Raw genomic sequence first — 22,606 nt, forward strand, 5'->3', positions numbered from 1 at the left:
TTTTTCTTCTTTCCCAGAATACATTTTCCAGCTAAAAAGGAATCTGCATTTTTATAAGAACTTTTTCTCTTTCTGTATACTTCTTTCTCATGTAGTATCCAACACCACGTGCTTATGAAAGATGATCTTTGTCAAAGTAGATCCAGCTAATGCAGCCAGTTTGTAGCAACCTGGCAGACCTTTGCTGATCAGGCTTAACTTCCAACATCTGCAACACAATCCCTTGGACAGGAAAGAAATTGTGTGTCATCTTGTTTTCCTTCATTTTATGAGAAAGTGCTGCCAAGTGCATTGACCTTTCTGGTGCTTTGTTGAAGTCAAGTAATTAACCTATTGGATCTTTTTATTGCCTTTTTGGCAATAAAACTCTTGGTTAGTTGGCATGTCTCATTGATTTAGGTGCGACTTATAATTCAAAAGCCTCACTCTTTTTCCTTTCCTCTTCTGATTTTTCATCCTTCTCTAAATCTGATGTTTCTCTTCAAAGCTTCTAGGTCTAAGTCGTTAATGCATATTTTAATCCATTCCTTGCCTTTGTGCATACTGAAATCCAATGTCTTAATCATCTGTACCCTCTTGGCTCACAGCTGTTCCCTCAATTTTTGATATCTGGCATATAAACCATTTTAAGACACTTTCTGCTGAGTAAAATACCGAAGGCTACATCTGATATTTGACAGGATAATCCCAGTGGTATTTTCCACAGACTCCTTAACTCTCTTGGGCACTGTACAGTTCATGTTTCCTCTTAATATTGGAGGAATGGTTTAATTGATTTTTTATTCAGCCTTCTGTCACTGACCTCTCTGTCAGACTTCATTCATTACACATTACAATTTACATCTTCTCTCTCTTTTTGTGGTTTGTTTTTTTTTTTTTTTTTTTTTTTTTTTTTTTTTCCCCCTCTAGAATGGGGCAAGTGCATTTGGGGTTTCAGGGAGATGTACACCCACTCCCTGGGTCAGTATGGCTCAGTGTGCACTGAGGTCTATGTTCATGTGCATTCATGCTGATAGAGCCCTGTCCTGTCTGTGCTTATGCAGGCACTGAAAGAGAAATCTGGGGTACTTCAGTGCAAACTTGTATTTTTTCTTATGTCCACTTTTACCACAGAATGCTAGAATGGCTTGGGTTGGAAGGGACTTCAAATATCGAGTTCCAACTTCCCTGCTATGGGCAGGGACACCTTCTACTGGATCAGGTTGCTCAAAGCCCCATCCAGCCTGGCCTTGAACACTACCATGGATCAGCTTCCATCCACAGCTTCTCTGGGCACTGTTCCAGGGCCTCACCACCCTCTTAGTGAAGAATTTCTTCCCAATACTTTATCTAAATCTCTTTTAGTTAAAAACCATTCTCCCTACTCCTATCACTTCAGGCCCCTATAAAAAGCCCCTCTTTCCAGCTCTCTTGTAGGTCTCCTTTAGGTACTGGAAGGCTGCTTTAAAGTCTCCCTGGAGCCTTCTCTTCACCAGGCTGAACAGCCCCAGCTCTCTCAGCCTTTTCTTCATAGGAGAGGCACTCCATTCCTCTGACCATCCTCTGGACCCACTCTAATGGGTTCATGTCTTTCTTGGGCTGGGCACCCCAGGGCCAGATGCAAGGTTCCAGGTGGGGTCTCACCAGAGCAGAGGGGCAGAATCCCCTCCCTGGCCCTGCTGCCCACACTGCTTTGGATGCAGCCCAGGACACATTTGGTTTCGTGGCTGGGTCATGTCCAGCCTCTCACCCACCCCCATCCCCAAGTCCTTCTCACAGGGCTGCCATTTTATCCATTCTGAGCAGCCTGTGTTTGTGCCTGGGTTTGCCCAGCCCAGATGCAGGACCTTTCACTTGGCTTTGTTCAACTACATGAGGTTTGCCCGTGCCCAGTCCTTTCAAAAAGGAAATTTCTGGGAAGATACAGTGTTGGCAGAATCCATGCCTGTGAAGGCTTTGCTGAAAATGCTTGAATCAGTGTCGCTGATGAGTGCACTCCCAGCTGCACTGATTTATTTCGCTTGTCTGGCCCTCTTCATATTAAGCTGATGAGCTCTGATCACCTTTTGCCCACCTTGAGATATATGTGAGTCCATTTTTTTACAGTGTCACAGGTTCCTTCCCTGGGCTCTTGCTATCAGCTGACACTGAAGAAGCAGTGAGCATGAGCAGATCCAGGGCTCTGTTAGGTTTTATCATCATCTTATTGTCATAAGCCTTACCATAATTACATCTGGCTAACATTTAACTTCAATTGTAAGGCTTTCAAGGCTTGCTGCTCAAACTGCTTAACACACGCCTGTTTTGTACAGTGTCACTGTTCAGTGCTGAATGTTGTGCTTGAGGAATATATTCTTTCCTCCAAGGTTTGATATCAGAGACTTGGACTGATTATATTTTGATCCTCTTGTATGTATTGCAGTAGACAATGATTTTGAAGCCCACAATATAAAGGCTTCAAGTGTCTGTAAGTGTGTGCAGATAAAGACATCCTGGAAAGTATTTGTTGTAGGCTCAAACACAGCTGTCCAAATACACCATAGAATGTCACCATGACTTAAGGCATAAGCATTAAAAACCTTTAGTAATTCTAGTAAATCTTGTTTTGCAGATTTCATAGGTGAAGTTTGTTTCAAATGGTGTTAAATAAAAACCCAAAAGTCAATGATTTGCAAAGCAAAGCCACAGACAGGAGTAAAATTATTTCACCAAGTTTGTCCTTAAACACATGCATACTTACAGCTTTTCACTCTTGATGTATATTCATTTTTATTGACATACCAAAAAGAAAATAAAAATATACCAGTAGATATTAGAATTTAATTCTGAAAGGTGGAGTTTCCACTTGATCAGAATTAGCTTAACATGAAGAAGTAAATACTTCTCTCAGAGTCTCAGTTCACATCGTCTCAAGGTCACAGGATCTAAAGAGGAATATAAAAAAATACCTGTTCAAACTAGATAATTTCTTTCTGCACTTAACTTTTTTAATCTCAATTTGTGTTGCATGTAAAGCATATAGCTATATTTTTTTTTAATTTTTGTTTTATATATATATTTTAAACAAAAATAATGGTTATATATATATGACCATTATTTTTGTTTAAAACCTATGTGTATTTCTATACACAGTTTTTTAAAACATAGAAAAATTTAAACTTAGCAGGAAAATGTTAGTGTTTATGCATTATTTAGTCCCAGAGTTGCCAAGAAGTCTGCCCACACAAAATCCCAGCAGATGCCAAACACAGAGAAGGGCCCCCAGAAGCTGAGAACATTGCATAGTCTCCATCTCACACTGAGTCATTTAAATTCAGGTGTTAACCTCTGCCTAGTTTATTAAAATCTACCAAACTGAGAAAAGAATACACTATTTTAGTGATGTTTCAGACTTCACAAATCTTTAATTTTTCATGTATGTTAACTAATTTCCATAAAGTTTGTTTAAGTAAGAATAACCAGATTTAAAGAAAATCCTGGGAAGATGAGTCTTTGCCTTTGCTTTGTTTATTACTCACTGGTGCACCAGAAACCTGTAGAGGCTTCAGAACTCATAGAAGACTTAAGGATGATTAAGGTAAAATGTGTGTCCACATAAAATAAACATGAAAGATGGGTGCATGTTCTGCACTTTTACTTGTCGGTAGTGCTGGTTTAAATTCACCAAACGTGCTGATAATTTGAGGTCTTCATCAAAGACTTTGAAAAACTGTTTACTGTGTAAAACTGTTACATGCATAAATATATCTAGGAATATTAGAACTTTTATGCCTCCTACATAATATATAATTATATATGATAAATAATTTATAAACATATAATAGTTTCTGTTTATTGAACTGTAGAAAACACTGAAGATCTAATAAGGCTTAATAAAAATATTATTTTATAAATAATTCTAAACTGGGATGCAGAAGTCTTAAATAAAAATTAATCTTTTATATATGCTTAAGGAAGTGGTTATAAAAAGAGGGTTAAAATTCACCAGAGACTATTTTTTTTTTCACCTTGACTTTAGAAGGTTCCCTCTTTGTATCTAACATTGTTACACCTCATCCTCATTCAAACAGATCTCTACTGGGGATAATTTGTGTGTTTCACAGAACCACAGAAGGGCTGAGGTGTCCCATCAGATCCTATGGAAGTGGGTTTTTTCTAGTTTGGTTTGATGTGCCTTTAACTAATCCTTTGCTATGTAGAGTGTCTCAGTTTCTCCATGCTTCCTCACAGCTCTCAGGGGCCTCTGGCTTGAAAGGTCACTAGTAAAGCCAAGCCAAGGAAAGCATTGAGTACTTCTCCCTTCCTCATGCCCTTTGTGACCAGGTCCCCTGCCCCATCCATCAGCAGGTCCATGTGTTTTTTCCAGTTTGTGTGTTGCTGTCAATACACCTGTAGAAGTCCTTTCTGTGTCCTTTTACTTTCCTCAACAGATTCAGCCCCAGATGGGCTTTGCCTTTTCTCCCTCTTTCTAATTTGTTCTGTATTGTTTCTGACAATTTAAAAGAGATGAAGGTTTTCCTCTTTAGCTCATGTCTTCAGATTACTGAAGGTTGAAATGCAGCTAGTTGTAGTTGAAATAAGAGAATAGCTCAGCCTCCCCTATTTATAAAGGCAATTTTTAGAAGCTTCAGTTTCTTTCTGTGAGAAAAGCTCTGTGAGTTCCCCTATCAGATATAGGAGGAAGCATATTGCAAATTGGATGAAACTGATAAGGAGAAACAGTTTCTCAGATCATTCTAGCAAAATGAAAAAGAGAAAATGTAAAGCCAAGTCCTCCTTTTTAAATCTCAGGGTTGTAGTTGGTAGATGACATCACCTTTAGCAATTATAGTTAGAGATGTAAAATGCTAATGGCATATTACCCTGAAGGCATTTTGCAGAACATGCCCTGGAAGCAGGGATTTAAGAGGTAATAGAGGCACTTGACAAGTTTAATGAAAGGAATAGCTTGAAAATCACACATTTCCAGGCTTTTAAGTGCAGTGTTGTAAGGCTTTCAAAAACCAAGAGAGGTTCACTAAAGCATTCTTGCTTCACGTTCTCGAATGGAAATGAGCTCCTTTGCCTGTCATGTGGAAGTGTTAGCTGAGAGGAAAGTGTTGGAAGAAACAACAGCAAGTTCAAGCAGTGGGGAATGGAGAAGCAGTAGGACTTGGTAGATGCAACAGGGAGCCTGGGCTCCATGGGCCAAGTTTTGCGAGGTGTAAATATTAAAGAACAACTGAAAATTATATATTGGAACAAAGAGCCAGAAGGATGCCCTCCTGGATTTGGTTTCCTAGCAAATGCAAAACCTGAGTTTTATTTGAGATTTGAAAACCTTTTGATGAATTCTGTGCTTTGAGCACAGCTGGGGTGATTTATGACTCTGTGATGTCAATCTGTAACTGGCAGAACTTTGCTGGGCTGTGCTGCAATTTTAAATTTTTGAAGTTTCAAATGCAAGTCATCAGCTTTTTCCAGCCCTTCACTTAAATCTTTTTGCAGATAAAATTTTTCTTCCAGCTGTTCATTGTGATGTTTCAGATAAATAAAACTGAAGTGAAACAAAGCAACCCCACAACCTGCTAAATAAGATTCAAATAAATAAATGTCCATTTGAGTTTCAGTTCAGTTTTACTTGCCTACTTTAATGCTGCAGTCTGCAAGTCACATGTAGTATTTTTGACAGAAAACAAAGTTAGCAAGACATGAGTTTCCCAAACTAAGTAGGGGTAACCAGGCTGTGCATTGAAGGGATTGTAACAGCTTGTTTTTATCAGGGCCTTGGTGGTTTTAAATAGTATATCTGTGCAAAGTAAGTGTAATCTATACTTTGTGTATTGCTCCTCATTTGAGTCATGCCAAAGCAAAGAAAGTGGGTGAATCACTGCTTGCATCTCACCTGGAAGGTTTATTAGTTGTAGCTGGAGCTAGGGTGACACTGCTTATACCGAGTTAGCAGCTGCTCTCTGATGGTTTTGTAGCACAAAGACCAAAACAGGTCAATACTACAAGGGATTCTTGCTTCCCTCACACTTGATAGGCAATTATGTACTGCAGTCTGTGGAGAAGCTCAGTGAAACATCCTGTAAGTGCATTGCCACTGCATATAGAGGTGGCCAGGTGGGACTTTGGGGATGGTGACTTAAGGAGGAGTGAAAGGAGCTGGCCAGAGAAGGTCAGCTCTGACTGCCAGCATGCTCATACATGAGGTGTGCCCAGAACTGTGCTCTGACCCCGAGGCCAGCTGTCATGGGGGAGTTTGTGCTGATGAACTCTCCCAGTCTCTATGCAAGGTGCAGGTATGGAATTGCCACCTAGAAATGAACCATGGAGGGTTTTCACTCAAAAGAATTCCTGGAGATTGTTTGGAAGAGTGTTAGCCGGGCCAGACCAGAACCTCCCAGATGCCTTTCTAGCAATTTAAAAATATGCACAATATCAGTGCTTGAGAACATTCCCTGGAAGCGTTTTAATGTACAAGTGTTGATACAGTCTCAGTGTCTTTCAGGATGTTGGCAAAGTCTTGTTTTTCACTAACTCAAAAAAAAATTACTCTGAGAAATTCAACATATATTTGCTATGTGAGCATGAAATATTGCATATACTCCTGTTTCACTGTCAACTTCCCTGTGTGTTGAGCACTACTGTCTATTGATGGCCAAATCTTTCCTGACAGTTTGTCAGGAACCCACTCTGCAATAGATGAGACACAAGATCTGCTTTGGCCTAATGCCAAGAGAAATGACAGAGGGGGAGAAATGTATTCCAGGGAAAAAGTACACATCATTCTTGAATCAGAAACTGTTGAAGCACCAAGCATAATTTACAGGAAGCAAAAGTAAATTCGTTGTGGTTTGCAGTTTGCACTGCACAACAATAAAAGCTCATATTTATGCAACGTTTTTATGATACAGTGGTCTTAAAAATGCAGCTACAATTCATGATTAATGCCGTGCATATGCTTACATTGTGATATCTTCTCCTGTTGAGTCAAAAACTGGGAATGTTGTGTACTTGAGAAATAAGTCTGATTTCCATGTGCACAGCCACGTGTCACACATTGAACTTTCTCTGTTCACTGTATCCAGTTTCTCCCAGAGTCTCCTCTCCTGTATCCGTCTGACTTGTGGTCATATATAGTCAGTGAATATCAGAACCTGCTCTCCCACTTTCTAATTAGAGCAGACATACTTTTGTAAGGTAATCTGGGAACTACCTCAGTATGGTGGTCAAGAATTTACCTCATTGCAAGTTTGAATTTTGAAAGAAGAATGTACTTTAATGCCTTACTGAAGTAAGACCTTACTACCTAAGAAAGCTAATAATACAATATAACTTATCTCATGTTTATTCCAGGGCATAGTTTTTAAGTGTCTCTTTCAGATACTAGTTTTGAAATTATCTCAGTGCCTAAAAAGTGACAATGTTTTTCTTTTTTTCCTTTTTTTTTCAGCTGTGGGACCTACTGCAGAAGTTGCAGTTCATCATGACATACATTGCTCCCTGGCAGATTGCCTGGGGGTCATCGTTCCATGTTTTCGCTCAGCTCTTTGCAATACCTCATATCCTTTATAAATTTGTTTTTCTTTATTCTTAAGTTCCTCTTCATAGGTGCAATTTATTTACAGTGTTTGAATGAGATTTGAAATTCTTAGGTAATTTACTTGAAAATTTGAAAATCTTGGAACATCTTCTGAGAAACAGTTTTCTTTTTTTTTTTTCTTTTTTTTCCTTTTTTTGACTGCACAGGATCTGAAACTGGGAAACTGAACTCTGACTCAACCTGGTGTGTTTATTCCCACCCAGCCACATTCTGGAGATTACTTACTTCCCCTGTCCTCAGCACTGAGTTTTGATGCATCCAGAAAGAAATGTTGTGGCAGACATATTGCTGGGCTTATGGCTGACTGAGCTCTCAAATATTAGTTTCTTTCTCACTTGTTTCTAGTTGGTATGTCAGAAATAAATTAATTTCAGTGAGCCAGTTTCTGCTGCAACTGTCCTGATTTTTTTTTTTCAATTTCAGAAGCAGCTAGATTTTTACATTTTAATGTAATTTTTTTCATTGGGGTGCTGAGGAATATTCTTCTTTTTAACCTTTCCACTGTTTTATGAATAACACTATATGTTTGTCAGCACCAAAGCAGTCCTTCAGAAGCAGTCTGTTTTGGTGCCTCTTCCAGGGCTATCCCCAGGTTTGTGGATATGGGGAGTAAAACACAATGACCTCTAAATGACCTGTCTGTAGGGTTAAAAACTGTATATTGAGTTTTTAGAACAAAAATTACTCACTTTATATTCAAATTCAGTTAGAAACTTGATTGAATACAGAAAGAAAAAAAAACAAAAAAAAATTTAACTGAACAAATGTAAGTATGTTGATGTCTAAGGCATTGCCAGATACTAACTTTTAATTTCTACCTTCTCTGCTAACCAAAGTTGTGGAAGAAGAGTTGACAAAGTGGTTCTAGTTCAGACCTACTGACAAGTTCACTTTGTACTGTTTGTTAGATATATGCATTTAAGTCTTTGTCCCTTTCATCCCCCAGGGCTGGGTTTTTTTCCTTGAGTGATTTCTTCTGTCTGCTCTTTGCTGTGAAGCATAAGCAATGTTGAGTAACAATGCTTATGTTTCTAGATGGGAGGAATAAATGGAAGCCTCAGAGAGAGGGAAGTGCACAGAGAATAACTCCCAGAGGGAAAGTTTTAGATTGTCTCCTTATAGATGGAAAGCATTATAAAAGCAGTGATCTGTCCTAAGAAGTTTAGCTTATTCATAGCAAATTCTTCCAGAATTTCACAATAAAAAAATATTTTCATTTCTGTTGGGGAAGTATATATGAATTTATTTAGCAAAACATTTAAGAACTAAGATTGTATTTCAACAAGTTTCCCTTTGGTCACAAATATTTTCTGCAGTGGTTACTTTCCTCTTGATAAAATTACCAATTAAATTTTGCAAAATGGAAAGTGGTTAAACCAGAGTTTTGTTTGTTTACAGAGTTATTGTTAAAATGATCTAGCCTCACTTTTTATTATTTATATTTATAGTATGCTTTGTAAATGCAAATCTGTCTTCTAAGGCAGTGCTGCAATTAAGATACTGGTTAAATGCTGAAGTTAATATTCCCACAGCAGCAATAACTCTGCCTCTTTGCATGGTAATTTTATTTGTTGTTATCATAACCCTGCAAACAGTAATGATGAATGCATGTTGCAGTTTACAGAGGTACTAAACCTGCCATTTCTTTACAGAGTTAATTATTTGTGGCTCTTAATTGCTTCAATCAGTTCTGCAAACAGGATGTAAATTTTGAAGTGCCTGGGTGAACTTTTGCTGCAGAGCTCAGTGATATGAGTAGTTCAGCATACTTTAATGCCTTGGAGTGCAGCATGAAGGGCAACACATGTGGAGCTTTGCCTGGTGGAGGTTGTAGAGTCTCCACCATTAGAAATCTTCAGGATTTTAAGTGAATGTCTATCAGGAGTCATATAGGTTTAGCTGATCCTGCTTGTGGCTGCTAGATGAAATAGGTGACCCTTCAATGTCCCTCTTAAAATACCAGGAACAGGAATGGGCTTCAGACTTGAGGATAGATCTGCAACTTCCCTTCCTAGCATTTAAGTGGGTAAGAGAAGGTTATGCGTCTATAAATATCAGCATGCTGAGAAAGTCAGTGTAGTTTGTGGTTCAAAGGCAGATTTAACCTAAAAAGGGAACAGTGAAATTTGAAGGGGAAAAAAAAAGAGTTTGTAGTTGAGATTATTCTGTTTAGGAGGGTTTCTGCTTTGGTTATTTCAGGGTTACAGCTCTAACATCAGAAAGCAGAGCCCTGTGACAGTCAGTTTTCCCATTCTGTAAGTGGTTGTGTGCCTGGAAGGGACTTGTTGTAATTGCAAGTAAAAATGTAGGTTTTGAGAAACAGAGGATTTGAGCTGGCCTTACTACGTAGTTTTGTGTTAAAAGAAAGGGATGGAAGATTTTCAAAATGTTAGTCTTTCACTTACTTGTTTTGAAGCTGGTTTGAATTTAAACAGATTTTTAAATTGCAAGAATTAATCCTCAAAGGCAATGTTTTATTTAATGCTGAAGAGTTTTTAGCTTTGGGGTTTTTGATCTCAAAATTTGATTTTGGCCATGTTAGAAAGAAAATCCATTATTCACAAAGAAACAAGTTCTGCTTCTAGACAATGTAGCCTAACAAAGATGGTACACAGGAAACCTGGCTTAGGTCATCATGTAAGAAAGTATGCTTGTAAGTTTTTTTCCTTTGTACTTAGACATAATTAAAGCATTGCTGTTTAAAGTACATAAATAGTGACCTAATACAGACAAATTGGATGTCCTCAAATAAAAATACTCCTGTGACAGATAATTGCCCACTGCACATGTTAGATATATGTAAGAGAGTCAGAAGCTGTCACTTGCTCTCATGACATGCTTACAGATGTGAAACAGTTAAAATCACTTTTCACAAATCAAATGGGTAGTGTCTTCTACTGTCCATTTAGTAGAGTATTATGTCTTCTGAGGAAAACCCCCCATTGCTTCTGATTATGTCTAAGACACAAACAGTTCACAATGGTGTGCGAAATGTCTTAGCTCATGATAGTGGCAATTTTTAAATCAATCATTACATTAGTACCAACTTTAAAAAACTTGGTTGGCTGCCCTTATCTGTCCCCTTTGTTCTCTCTTCCTCTCTTCAGCTCCCATGCCTCCTTCCCTTATCTGACACTTGTAAATACTTGTTCATATTTCACAGCCAGTGCTTGGTTATGACTGCACTGTAATGTGACAGTTCAGCTTTTCTGATGCACTTGCTTTGTGCTCTGTGTCACTTTTTAAAACTTTAGACTCTCAGGGCAGCTCATTTTTCAATCTCTCTAATGCACAAAGACACTGTTCCAGACCACTGTCTTTAATAAGATTGAGAGATTTGAAAGGTATCTTTTGGCAAATATTTGTTTCTAGATTTTGCAAATGGCTTTTAAAGCATGGCTAGCTAGCAGTTTTATGGAAATGCTGTACCAAGAATGATGCTACTTTTGTTAAAGTGGGCTTTTTGTGAAGTCTCAGGGACTGTGGGACACATGTACAGTATATTGCTATAAGAGGGTAAGCTAAAACACTCTGGTTATTGGGTGATTTTACCTGAAATTTAGATTGAGATGTGCTTGATCACTGTCCATTGATAGTGGTTCCTTTAGTTCATGGCTTCTTTACTTTGCACCTCCCTCCCAAGAGAGGTGTAAGGAATGACAGTGGGTCTCTTATGCCAGTTTGAAAGTCTTTTTCCTTAAATTTCATGGATGTGGTATGAATTAATGAAGAATTTAAGCCTAGCACTTTATTTGCTTGCATTTATTTATGTTTCTTTTAACTTGCATCTTTTTCAGTGTCCTTATCCATCTCCTAACTTGTTTTCCAGCAGCCTGAAATACGACTTTACATTTGAAGTAAACTATGGATTCAGGCATTCATTGTGATGTTTATGTGTAATGCTTACTACTCCCCTGTCCTCACTTTCTCATTTCTTATATATTTCAAAAAGTATGAAATGCTGAATGAATTTGTTTAGCTTTCGGCCAGCATGGAATAGTAAATTCTCACTAAGAATCAATGTGAAATCATGACTTTGAACCAGCAGGTTGGATCATAGAGGCATAGTTTCTCCACATACAGGGTCATTCCGAAACAAGCAGAAGCCCACAGAATGGAACACTGGACACGGTGAAAGCAAGACTCCAGTGTGGAGAACAAATAATTTCCAAGAGATTGTTTTTTTCCTCATGTGTGTGTGTTTTAAACTCTGTGTCAGACTCTGGAAAGGCACTTTTGTGTTACAGAAGGTGGCTGAGGTAGCTGGAACAGGGTGTTTGCTGCACTGCCTCTGCCTAGCATCTGTCCTTAGGCAGGGTCACCCCAATAATAAAACTGTAGCATTGAAGAGCCACTGACTACGTGCTGGTAGTGGCTGATTTGGCACTGCCTGCCTTCCTCCCTTTCCGTGTTACCTTAACTTGCAGTTTTCAGACTCTGCTATGCTTTTTTTTCAAACTCTGGCCGCTTCAGTCTTTTCTACACCACTCAGTCCATTTCTGGGCAGTGTCATCTTCATCGCATCGTACGCACGACCAGTCAAGTTCTGGGAGAAAAACTACAAGTAAGACTATTCACAAATTCCTACCTTTGTTATTTGTAAATGTTTAGCTCTCATTAGTTTCATTTCTGGTGGTATTTTTTGTTTCCAAAGATAATCCTTAAATTAGGACATGAGAGGTTAATCTTTGAATCTTGTTTCTGGTGTTTTACTTTCCCATGGTTATTTGGCTATTTCTGAAATGTATTTAAGCAATTATCAGTATCTTACAGTTGAGGCGTCATGTTGCATTTGTTGTACAGACACACAGTAACGAAGCTGTGAAAAAGAAAAAAGCAGTAAAACTCCCAGCTGTCAGCCTTTTTTGTCTTGCTAGCTAGTGCTAGCAAATAAATCTGTGAAGCCTTTGGCACTAGCAGTCAGACTGCATAAATAGATTTTATACTAACTGGGCTGATTAAATACTACCCTCTGGGATGCAGCAGGTAACTCTGCAGCTGCACAACTGTGATAAAAAGGGAGAATTGCATTGGCTGAGTCTGGGCTTGGCCTCGCCCGTGAGAAGGGCCACACACTAACCACACCTCTTGTCTTGGTGTATCTTAGTTTGAAGAGTTTTCTTTTGTTGCATTTTGACTTGTGTCAGTGTGTGAATATGTACTCATCTATAAAGAAATTAGTCAGACAAAGCCAAGTTATATAAGGAGGCTTTGTATTCATTTCTGAATGTGATGAGATTTGTGGAAACCTTTTGAGGGGAACTGAGTTTTGTACACTGGGACTAGATCTTAACAGAATTCTTTCTCACATCTTTTTTACTGGGTCAGCAGTTTAATTCTTTCAAGGGAGTGAAGTGGAGGGCAGTTATGGAAAGGCAGGAAGCTACCACTAATCCCACAGACAGCTATACATTTCTTTGAACAATATTAACTAGGAAGTGAGGATTTTAACATCTGCTATATTTTGCTTCAACCGGAGCATTTTGGAGGCATGCAGTTCCCTTTCTAGGCACCAGTTAGAGAACAAACCTCTGCTGAAGGCACATCACTGCCATATAGTTAGGTTAGTCTCAAGCCTTTAGGTTATTGTCAAGGGAAATAGAGGGAGTAATTTATATTTCCTTTTGGTTTGTCTAATATTTTGATTCAAAATGAACAGGAGATATTCACAGGAAGTATCTAAAAATGGTTGATACTTAATACTTTACAAGGGGGGGTGTGTGTGACTTGTTTTCACCAATAGTGACCATCTCTGATTCCCACTAAGGGAAGAAAAGAACTTGATGCTAATAGTTTTGCAAAGCAAGGTAATTATTTTATCTATAAACTGTAAAACCTCAAGTGCAGAAAACCAAACCCTTTTAATACTTTAATCCACCACCGCTTGTCCTTTCAAAATAAGCAGCAGCTACAACTTCATCTTCAACCAGAAGGCTTACATTATTCTTTGTACAAAATTGTGCTTTGGTGCTTGTTAGAAGTTCTGCTGTGTCTTCTATGAACTCACTTAAAACAAATACCACAGCCTTGCCTCTCGCAAACCTTTCAGAAGTAGAAAACAGCCTTGTAGAAGGTTCAGGTTTGTCATCAAAGGGAAATAAGTCTTTGCCTGAACCTGTGGCATCTCAGAATATGTACATGGAATGACTCCTCCTAGATTTGTGTTCATTTTGTCTCTAGTACTTCTGCTTCTCCTTTGCCTTACTTCCATTTCACGTGAGGAACTAACCAGAATGAGTGAGAGTTGGACCGAAAAATTCCTGGTTTATCAAAAGGACACTGTGAAAAGACAGAAAAAGGCAATGAAGGGGAGTAATTTAGTATTAAGAATACAGAAATTTTCTATAAAATACTTAAAATAATTGAATGAACTGAATGAGCCTTGCCTTATTGCTCTGAATTTTGCCCTTTCAATATGTAAAAATTTCAAGGGGTAGCATAATTGCTTTTTTTTTGAGCTGTGGTGTTAGATAGGATCAGGAGCTTGAGCTAGAATGGAAAGTTGCTCTGGCTCCTGCACATCTGCCTGTCTTTCAGCTGCAGTTCTATTCTTACAGCCAGATATGCGCTGAATCTTAAGGTTGTATAAGACAAAACAGAACAAACAGATGGGGAAGTTGCTGTACAGATTTCTTTTTTGGAGTGCATTGATGGTTTCCCCAAGTTCAACTCAGGGTATTAGTGGAAAGTCACAGGTTCACTGCAGTGTTGTCTGAGTGCTTACAAAGCAGACAAGGAGCTCTTGGAGATTTTTTGGCTGTTTCTATACGCACTGCTTGTTGACAGGAGCTTTGTCCAGGGGAAAGCTACCTTCAATGTACTTTATGTAGCTTTTTTTACTGCCTGCTTCACATACTCATTTTCAAACACTTCTTTGCTGTATTGATGACTATGTTGAATTATCACATATTAGCTACAAATAATGCATTTACACTTACATGCAGTTAGGTATTGTCAGTTCCAAGGTTATTTTTTTAATATATAATTTTAAAATGGCATAATAATTAGAATTACTGAAAGCAACTTTGACAAGCAGTCTAAGTATCAAAATTGTTTTTCTTTCAAGTCATAAATTAGATTGCTTTCTTAGGTTGTCATTTCTGTACTGATTGTAATCAGTATTTGCACACTTCTCTCTTGTCAACCAAACTTCATTGCTGTTTCTCTTAAGGAAGAAATTTTTTTGCATCTCTTTTGGGCCAGCAGCCTGAAATTAGATGAGGGAAAAAAGATCCAGTTCATTTTTGGTAGAGTGAACCCAAAGTTGAAACTTTGAACTTCAGCAAGTACAGAGTACCATGTTTATTAATAGAACAGGGCTACTAGGCCAGCAGTGTGAATGCTGAGCAACTGATCCATCTGTTCCTTAAAATGCTGGTTTGGTTGTCCCTATCTGGTGTTTTCTGAGTGCACATACATGTATCTTGTGTTTCTAGGTGTCTTTTAGTTCCACTTTTTCTGCTAAAGTTTCTCTGACTGAGCTTCTTCTATTCGGGATGATTCAACCTGGAGTTGAAAGTCTTGGAGAATTAAAATGGCGTTGTTTGTTTTTTCAAGGAGCTGAAGGACTCAAGTGGGTAAAAAAAGAAAAACAGATTCATTTGGATAGTAAGCAAACTGTGAAATTCCTAACAAGCTCTTCAAAATTCAGGGCTCATGCTGTGCCTGTTTGGGCTCTTGTGGTGTGTGCACAGAGCATGGGTGTTCTTCCCTGCAGGCAGCAGATGCTGTTTGTTTGGAGTGTGCCCTTTGGTACTCACTGCAGGCAGAGTCTACTACACCAGTGCATCACTGAGGTCAGGGATCCTTCAGAGGGGAAAGGAAGGATGACAAAGAAGAAGAAAAAATAAGGCAATAAGGAAAGTTAATGAGAAAGAAGAACTCTTGCAATCACAGTTTTGCAGCTTTTGCTGCCTTTGTTGTTGAAAAGAGAGGGGTGTAAAATGAGAAGCTGGACTGCTGCTCATGAGCTGGTTACCTTGTGGGAGTTCAACTACAAGAATTTTTCTTTCTCTCTCTCTCTCTCTGTTATTTTTGGTTTTGTGTTTTTACAAAGGAAGGTTTGCTGTGACACTGGTTTTGTCCAGCCATTGGCCTTGGTCCCGCTTCCCAGTTTGAAGACTGCTCTTTTAGTCCCTATTTTCACAGCTGTTGGATTGATTAGGCTGTAGATGTCAGAGAGAGAAAAGGAAATAGCAGTAAATCTTGTTTAATGTATAGACACTTTAAAGCAAGAAGCGTTTGTCCAAACACTATTGTTCAATTCCTCTGCTTTTGCTTTTTTTCTCTAATACTTTGTCACGCTGTAGCCTGACTCTGTCCTTCTCCTCCCTTCCTCTTATCTTCCTTTGTATCTTGGCTATGACAATGACAGAACAGAGGAGGAAGTTTACTTTTATTCCCCAGTGGGTCTAACAGCTGGATCACATGGAACAGCCTGTTTGTTCTCTGCTACAGCTGTGACTTGTCCCCACAAACAGCAAACTGCCACCAGGAATCTGGAGATTTTGCTGTTTACAAGCTGCTTGTCTCTCCCGTACCTTCCTGTTTCTATTCTTCTGGTTCAGTGCCTATTTTTGGGTAAGACACAGCTTGCATTTGCTTTGAAGCGCCTTGAATGAATTACAGTGCGGTGTAACTGAATTAATTAGGTGTCTCTAAAGAGGCTGTGATTAAATTGCCAGTTATCTCAGACTGGCATTACAGGATGCCTCTCTGTGTTTGGGACTATGTGAGCAAGCCTTTCTTTCCTCCATCTTTTTTAAAAGTGGCTCACTGTGTTATTGTTGCAGTCATTGTGGTCTGGAAAATAACCACCTGTAGAGTTAACACAGCTGGGAATGGAGGGCAAGGAAAACTTGCCCTGCTTCAGATGTAGTGCAGATGGCTTTTTCTTCTTTTTTTCCTGCCAGCTCACTTAACCTGCCCATCACAGACATCCTGCAGGTGGAATGGGGAGAGTTTTCCCAGTGTACACATAATTCTGGTTGACCCCACATTATGCACATGTGTGGGAAAAGGAGCTGTGAAAAGTACCTGTCTGCTCCCCCCCCTTTTTCCCCATAAAATAACAGGCCTTCCACTTCCAAATGCTTATTTTTAACACATGCTGGTGCCTCTGGTTTCCCTGTGAGCCTGCTCATCTGTTACAGCTGTTAAAACCCCTGTTCCAGACACAAAATGTCATTCACCCGTAACTGTCCATGGGCCTTGTTTGGGATCTGCATGCTCAGACCTTTCAAGCTGTTCTTTTTAAGACTGGATTTCTTTTTTTCTTGGTCCTTTTCTTGCTGTCTTGTTTGATTTTCACATGTTTTTAGACCTCCATAGTAGTGATAGTGTTTACAGAGGAACAACTGCAGCAGATGTTTGTAGCTCAGTAATGGTTTGGATTTTAATTTATAGTGAATAGGATAACTTCAGCTTTTTTTCCCCTAATTGACAGGAGATAATATTTGCCTTGTTTCATAAATATCATCTCATATGTTATGTTCTAACTACTGTCACTGCCCTACTTAGGGTTCAAACTTGCTTAGGGTTCAGACAATAATGGATTCCTCCAGCTACCTGGTCTGAAAGCCACATTGTAGCCTTGAGTTTTACTGTTCATTGCAATTATTTTAGTTTCTTCCAAACTGATTTCTCTACAAATTTTTGTGTTTCTCTATGGCTGCCTCTATTTCTATCCTGTTTTTATGAACTGACCAGAAAGAAGCACTGTATTTCTGTTTGTTCTAAAATGAACTGAGGTTCTGGTGCCTTTGTTCACAGCTATTACTCACTGATGAATGCTGGTCCCTTTGGTGACTGTGGTTCTTCTAAGAGAGGTCTTAACTGCGTTGGCCTCAGGGCTCCTTCAGGCTTTTATTGAGAGTTGAATTAATTTAGAACTCTTCAAAATAGTATAAATAAGTATCAGCATGCAGATAAACCTGAAATGGGTGCTTATTTGGGCATGGGACTTACAAGTCCAAACAAATAGGACCAATAAATGAATGGTGTTTGGCCTTAATTTTTGGGTGTTGCCTTCAAATCAGAAGGGCTTATCAATCCTATTTACAAAGCATGTAGAATTTGGTGAATTTGTAGACTTTCCAGTCTTTCTGGAAATTTCAAAGGTGCTTAGGTATTGTGAGAGCCCAGCCTGTACTGGTATACTACAGCCTATACTGAGGTTTTCTCAGGCCTGCCTTGGTATCCTTGAGTATAGCACCGATGCAGTTGTAAATGTCAGTCCCTGGCTGGTAGTGGTGCAAAAGCTGAAATATTAGCAAGCTGCTGCCATTTTTCCTTCGTTTCTCTTCTCTTAAGGTTGGCAGATTTCCCAATAGAGGTGATTTTCGTTTTGGAAAAACATGCTCCTCTCTTTAAACAATGAGTATAAACTGGTCTTTAGGAAGTTATGCCCTGTTCTCCAGGGGCATTTGTGGCCGTGGTTCTGGCACTGGGGTAGAGAATAGAGAAAACCAAAACATTTGAAGAACAAAGAACATCTTTGTGTGTACTTCAGCCTTAGTTCTTCATGAGCTCTCTGAAATTGCATGTTACTCATTAGGCTTATTCATCTGACTGTCTTCTCAAGACCCTTCCCTGTCTGCTCCCTGCTGTAGTGTGTAACCACTCTCTGTCTTGCACGCCACCAGCACTGCCCTTGGGCCTGTTCCTGCAACACTTGGCAGGTTTGGGAGTCTTTCATTCCTTTCAGTGTAGAGCTTTGCAGAGTGACTAAGCCCACAGCGTTCAGGTGTGGGGGTTGTTGCTTCAGGTGCAGCCCCAAGCTAAAAGAAGCCCTGCTAGAAACTTCCTTCCCTTCAGTGTCTTGAGCTGTGATCTCGCCTAGAGCAAGTGGCCATGAGTGCCCTTTGGCTACCTGCTGTGGCACAGAGCTCTGCACACCTCCTCTCCAACCCAGCCTTCCCCTCATCCCTTGACTCCACCTGTGGAGTCACACAGAGCTGGGAAAATGTGAGAAAGGATGGGCAAGAGAAACCAGGCACCTTTAATCAAGTAGGTTTGATATTAAAATAAATGTTTTCTGAGTTGCCTGGAGTTTCACACTCAAGGGAGGCTATACAAAATTCAAAGATGTAGTTTAACTGTTTGGCAGTCTCTCTTTAACAGGTAACATCTCTTTTTCTCAAATTTTTGCCCCTGGCAGTCAATAAGACAAATTGAGGCTAATTGAATAGGAGCCATATGTGTGATAATTAATTGGGAATGTATTCTGATTCAGTGCTCTGTAGTTCCCTGCCGAGTTAAAGATGCAGTCACAACTCCAGTTCACTGAATCTTTCTAAGAGGACAGAGTAGAGACAGAAGGGAGACATCAGAAAGGGAATGCATGCTGAGATCAGGAGGAACACAAGTAGAGATCAAAACTGTAAGTGGTATAAATCAAAAGGGAAAAGGGTGGGTGGGCAGAAAGGAAAAGGCATGCAATGAAAAATCTGAGGGGGTAACCCAACAGACATGGGTAAGCAGGAACTCAGACTACAAAGGAGAAGAAATCATGAGCATGATAGAGGAGGGCTTTTAAATATATATTTAGAAAGGAAGGCAACAACAGGACATAGACAATAATGGATTCCCATCAGAAATAGAGCCCATGTAATGTTTTAGGGGCATGTGTGGATGGATATACAGTGACACTAAAGATTTATAATGCTGTTCATCTAATCATTAGCTTCCAAATTATGTAAATCTAATGAGATCAAGTTCACTCATGAAATTTCTGTCATGTCAAATATTGGAAACCCTTTGAAATGGGTTGTCTGAATTTCCATAAGAATAAGTGTTCTCAGCAAGTGTTCATTCATTCACTTGGATAATGTAGATCACATCCTGTGTTGGATTTAACTGAATCAAACATTTAGGGGCAAGCTGAGGTTCAGAGTACTAAACCTAAGCCTTACATTCAAGGACATGCTTATTCAAGTCAATTTTGTCAAAGTGTGTGTTTTGCGGAGATATAGCCAAAAACTCCGCAACTTTTGTGAAAGTTGAAAAGCCAGTATGTTTATTACAGCACTGGATGCATGTGGGAATCGTTCTCCTAAAATGACATGCGTACCTCTGGGAACTTCAGGTCCTTTTTTATCTCCCTCTCAGATACATATGCATACAATTTCACAATAGGTTCGTACATATTCATTTTTATGAATTTCGCGTGACATTTGCCACTAGTTCTTCTTTATCAGAAAGAATTCCCAGGTCAGGTTGACTTGCTCTCACAGCAGTCTCTGTCTCTCTCTGTCACCTTCTGTCTCCCCCCCTTATCTCTGTCCTTCTGAAGCAACTTCACTGAGCCTAGGTTCTGGTGTCAGGCTAAATAGCTATGGTTTCTAACCACAGACTCAACTCAAAAATGTACATTTCACCTAAATCAAAATGGATTTCTACCTTGGAAAATTTCCACTTTGCCTCAGTGAAAGCTGATAAAGCTGAGATGCAGGAGGAGATGTTCAGCAAGTGTAACCATTCTAACCAAGGTGAAACGTTGTGTACAGGCAGTGGCAGGGAGCAGTTCATGCTGCAGCATGCTTGGGTCTTGGTTGTCTCCTGATACACATAGGTATGCACTGGACTTACATTGCCTTGGGGCTTGTAAGAGCAAAATGTAAACCATCTCTTCTTTCTGAGATAGTGCAAAATGCAGAATTGTGTCACCATTACCACTGAGAAATGCCTCTGAAACGTTGTGCTAGTTGCTAGGTAAATACTGGATGAAAGCTAGTGGAGTTTGTTTTTTTTTTTCTTTTTAAGTCCTTTGACTAGCAGTGTTTGCTCTCAAAATATCAGAGATGTTTTCAGTCTGAAGAGTACTGTAGAGGATACCAAGATGAATGCTGCAAATTATTAACATTCTCAACAGTTCTTGCAGTAAAAAAACCAGAGGTATTGAAAGTTATCCCTCTTTTGGATAATTTTGGATAACTTGGATAACTTTAAGATTGGATTTTGTACAACTTCACAGTAGCACTAAGATTTTTGTTCTTCAGTGTAGTATCACTAATGCTGCAATTTCACATTTGCAGCACTGGAACATCTTGGTTAGTTTCTGTTTTGCCTCCTTTCATCTTGTGGTGAGAAATATGGATATGGAAAACCCTGTAGTGAACTAAACTAGTATTTCTGATACAGGCTTTCTTCGGAAGACCAGTCTTTGTCTACAGTCTTGTATTTCCTCATACTTTCTTGCCATCTCTTCTTTCTAATTTTATTGTTAATCAGTCACGTTGAGTCTGAAAGTGAGAAGAATATCTGAAATATATGCTATTTTAATATTGTACACTGAAAAAGCGTGAAAATACTTTGTTATCACTCATGGGCCCATCAGTGCAGAGCCCAAGTGGATGAGTCCTTGGAGCTCTTTGACCAGGGCTGGGCTCAGTGTAGTACCTTTCCTATAATGTTTGTGTTGGCTCATGATGGGAGCAACAGAAGAATGACGCTCATATGTACTATTTCAGATACCTGAGTTTGTGTAATGTCATTAACACAAGCAATGTCCTTGCTTTTAAATGAAAAGCACTTCTTTCAGCTGCAGACAGCCAGGTCCAGCTGTGAAGCAGAGTCCTGGGCTAAACCCCATCCTTAGAGGAACGTCAGGGTCCTGGCCTTTTTTACATCCTCAAGAGTGCACACAAAAAACCTGCACAGTTGCTTTATCTTGTCACTTATAAAGCCTCTTCTGTTGCATAGTAAAAAATAATCTGAAGACAGTAATTGAATGTCTTTGAAAATAAAAAGCACACTTAGACAAGGGGAAAGAAATTAAATAAGACAAAAGCAGGAATATTGATGACATTTTAGTAAAGCATTAGTGAGTGTTTTAAAGTACACAGATGCTTAAATCACCTGGCTTACAAATAAGAGGTGAATTCCCCAGCCAAACCTTTGAATGTCAGAGCACTAAGGTGGGCTCTTTAACCTATGTTTGGGCACTCAGCTTTTGATTTCGAGTTCACACCTTGCATTTTCATCCCCCTTGCTTACAAGAGCAAAAGTACAGAAATTTCCAGACAGGTGTTGGAATGTGCCAAATAAGCATGCTGAATCCTTTCAACAGATGATTCTGGTTTTAACACCCACTTAAACAACAGCAAAAAAAAAAAAAACAAACCAAAACATCAGAAAACATTAAAACAAACAAAAAACCCAAACAAACCCAAAAAGCCTCAAAATCAGTTATAAAAACCTTTTTAAGAAAGTAAAGAAACTCTAAGAACAGCAAGTGTTATTGATAATAAGACCTTTCTATGTTTTAGAAGGATGCTTCAACAGAGCTGTCTTTAACAACTGGGACTGTTCATACCTTAGCCCTCCCCTGGTTTCCTAGCGTGCAATCAAAGCCACTTTTTATTGTTGTTAGATGAAACAATGGCCCAGTCAGGGAAGGAGAGAAGGAAGAAAGCATAAAAATAAAAATCAGAGTGAGTGATCACGAAGGAGAAATTGCTTTCATTTTTAAGAGGTCCCTCTTTCTTAATGTGAGTTAAACCCAAGTTGTATGTTCCATGCAGCTGCCCAGAAAATTTGGGCAGGGTCACATATGAAGGGGCTGTCAGGCCTTGCTGTTAAGAGCACACTGAAATCATTCTGTCTTTTAGATGAAATTGTTTTACAACTACTTCAGTATCCTTTTCCTTCCAATTAGTACCATTGTTTTTACCTCTGGTGTCCTTCAAATACTGATGGGTGCCTGCTTATTCTGTCATGCCATTCTCCTCCTGCCTCACATTGTAGGCAACTGCTACTGTGTTTTTAATGCTGTCTTTGTTTATAGAGCCAGCAGCATTAGGCATGCACATGAAAATACTGAAGTTTTTTTTTTCCCAGATTCCCATGAATAATCATAGGGCTGCAGCACCGTAGTTTCTCTTTTTTAAAATTTGCCTGTTAGATGTCATCGAAATGTGGATTAAAATTCATTGGACACAAACAAAGAAAAATTTTGGATCAACCCTAGAAAGGCATCTCTGCATCTCCCAGAGGGAAACTGCTTTTCTTTGTTTTGTTCTCTTTCAAAGTAGAGATCTT

The 22,606-nt window shown here is 39.2% G+C and overlaps 1 protein-coding gene across 1 annotated transcript in view; it reads left to right on the plus strand.

The window, feature by feature from the left end:
* Positions 1 to 22,606, plus strand: part of PCNX2 (pecanex 2) — a 146,648-nt gene that overhangs the window by 79,767 nt on the left and 44,275 nt on the right. The window contains exons 22-23 of the mRNA XM_031058762.1: positions 7,418 to 7,526; positions 12,002 to 12,131. Of these exons, the coding sequence (XP_030914622.1) occupies positions 7,418 to 7,526; positions 12,002 to 12,131 (239 nt within the window). The remainder of the gene's footprint in view (positions 1 to 7,417; positions 7,527 to 12,001; positions 12,132 to 22,606) is intronic.

This window comes from Geospiza fortis, unplaced genomic scaffold (genome assembly GCF_000277835.1).
Source record: "Geospiza fortis unplaced genomic scaffold, GeoFor_1.0 scaffold381, whole genome shotgun sequence".
In the NCBI taxonomy this organism is placed as follows: domain Eukaryota; kingdom Metazoa; phylum Chordata; class Aves; order Passeriformes; family Thraupidae; genus Geospiza; species Geospiza fortis.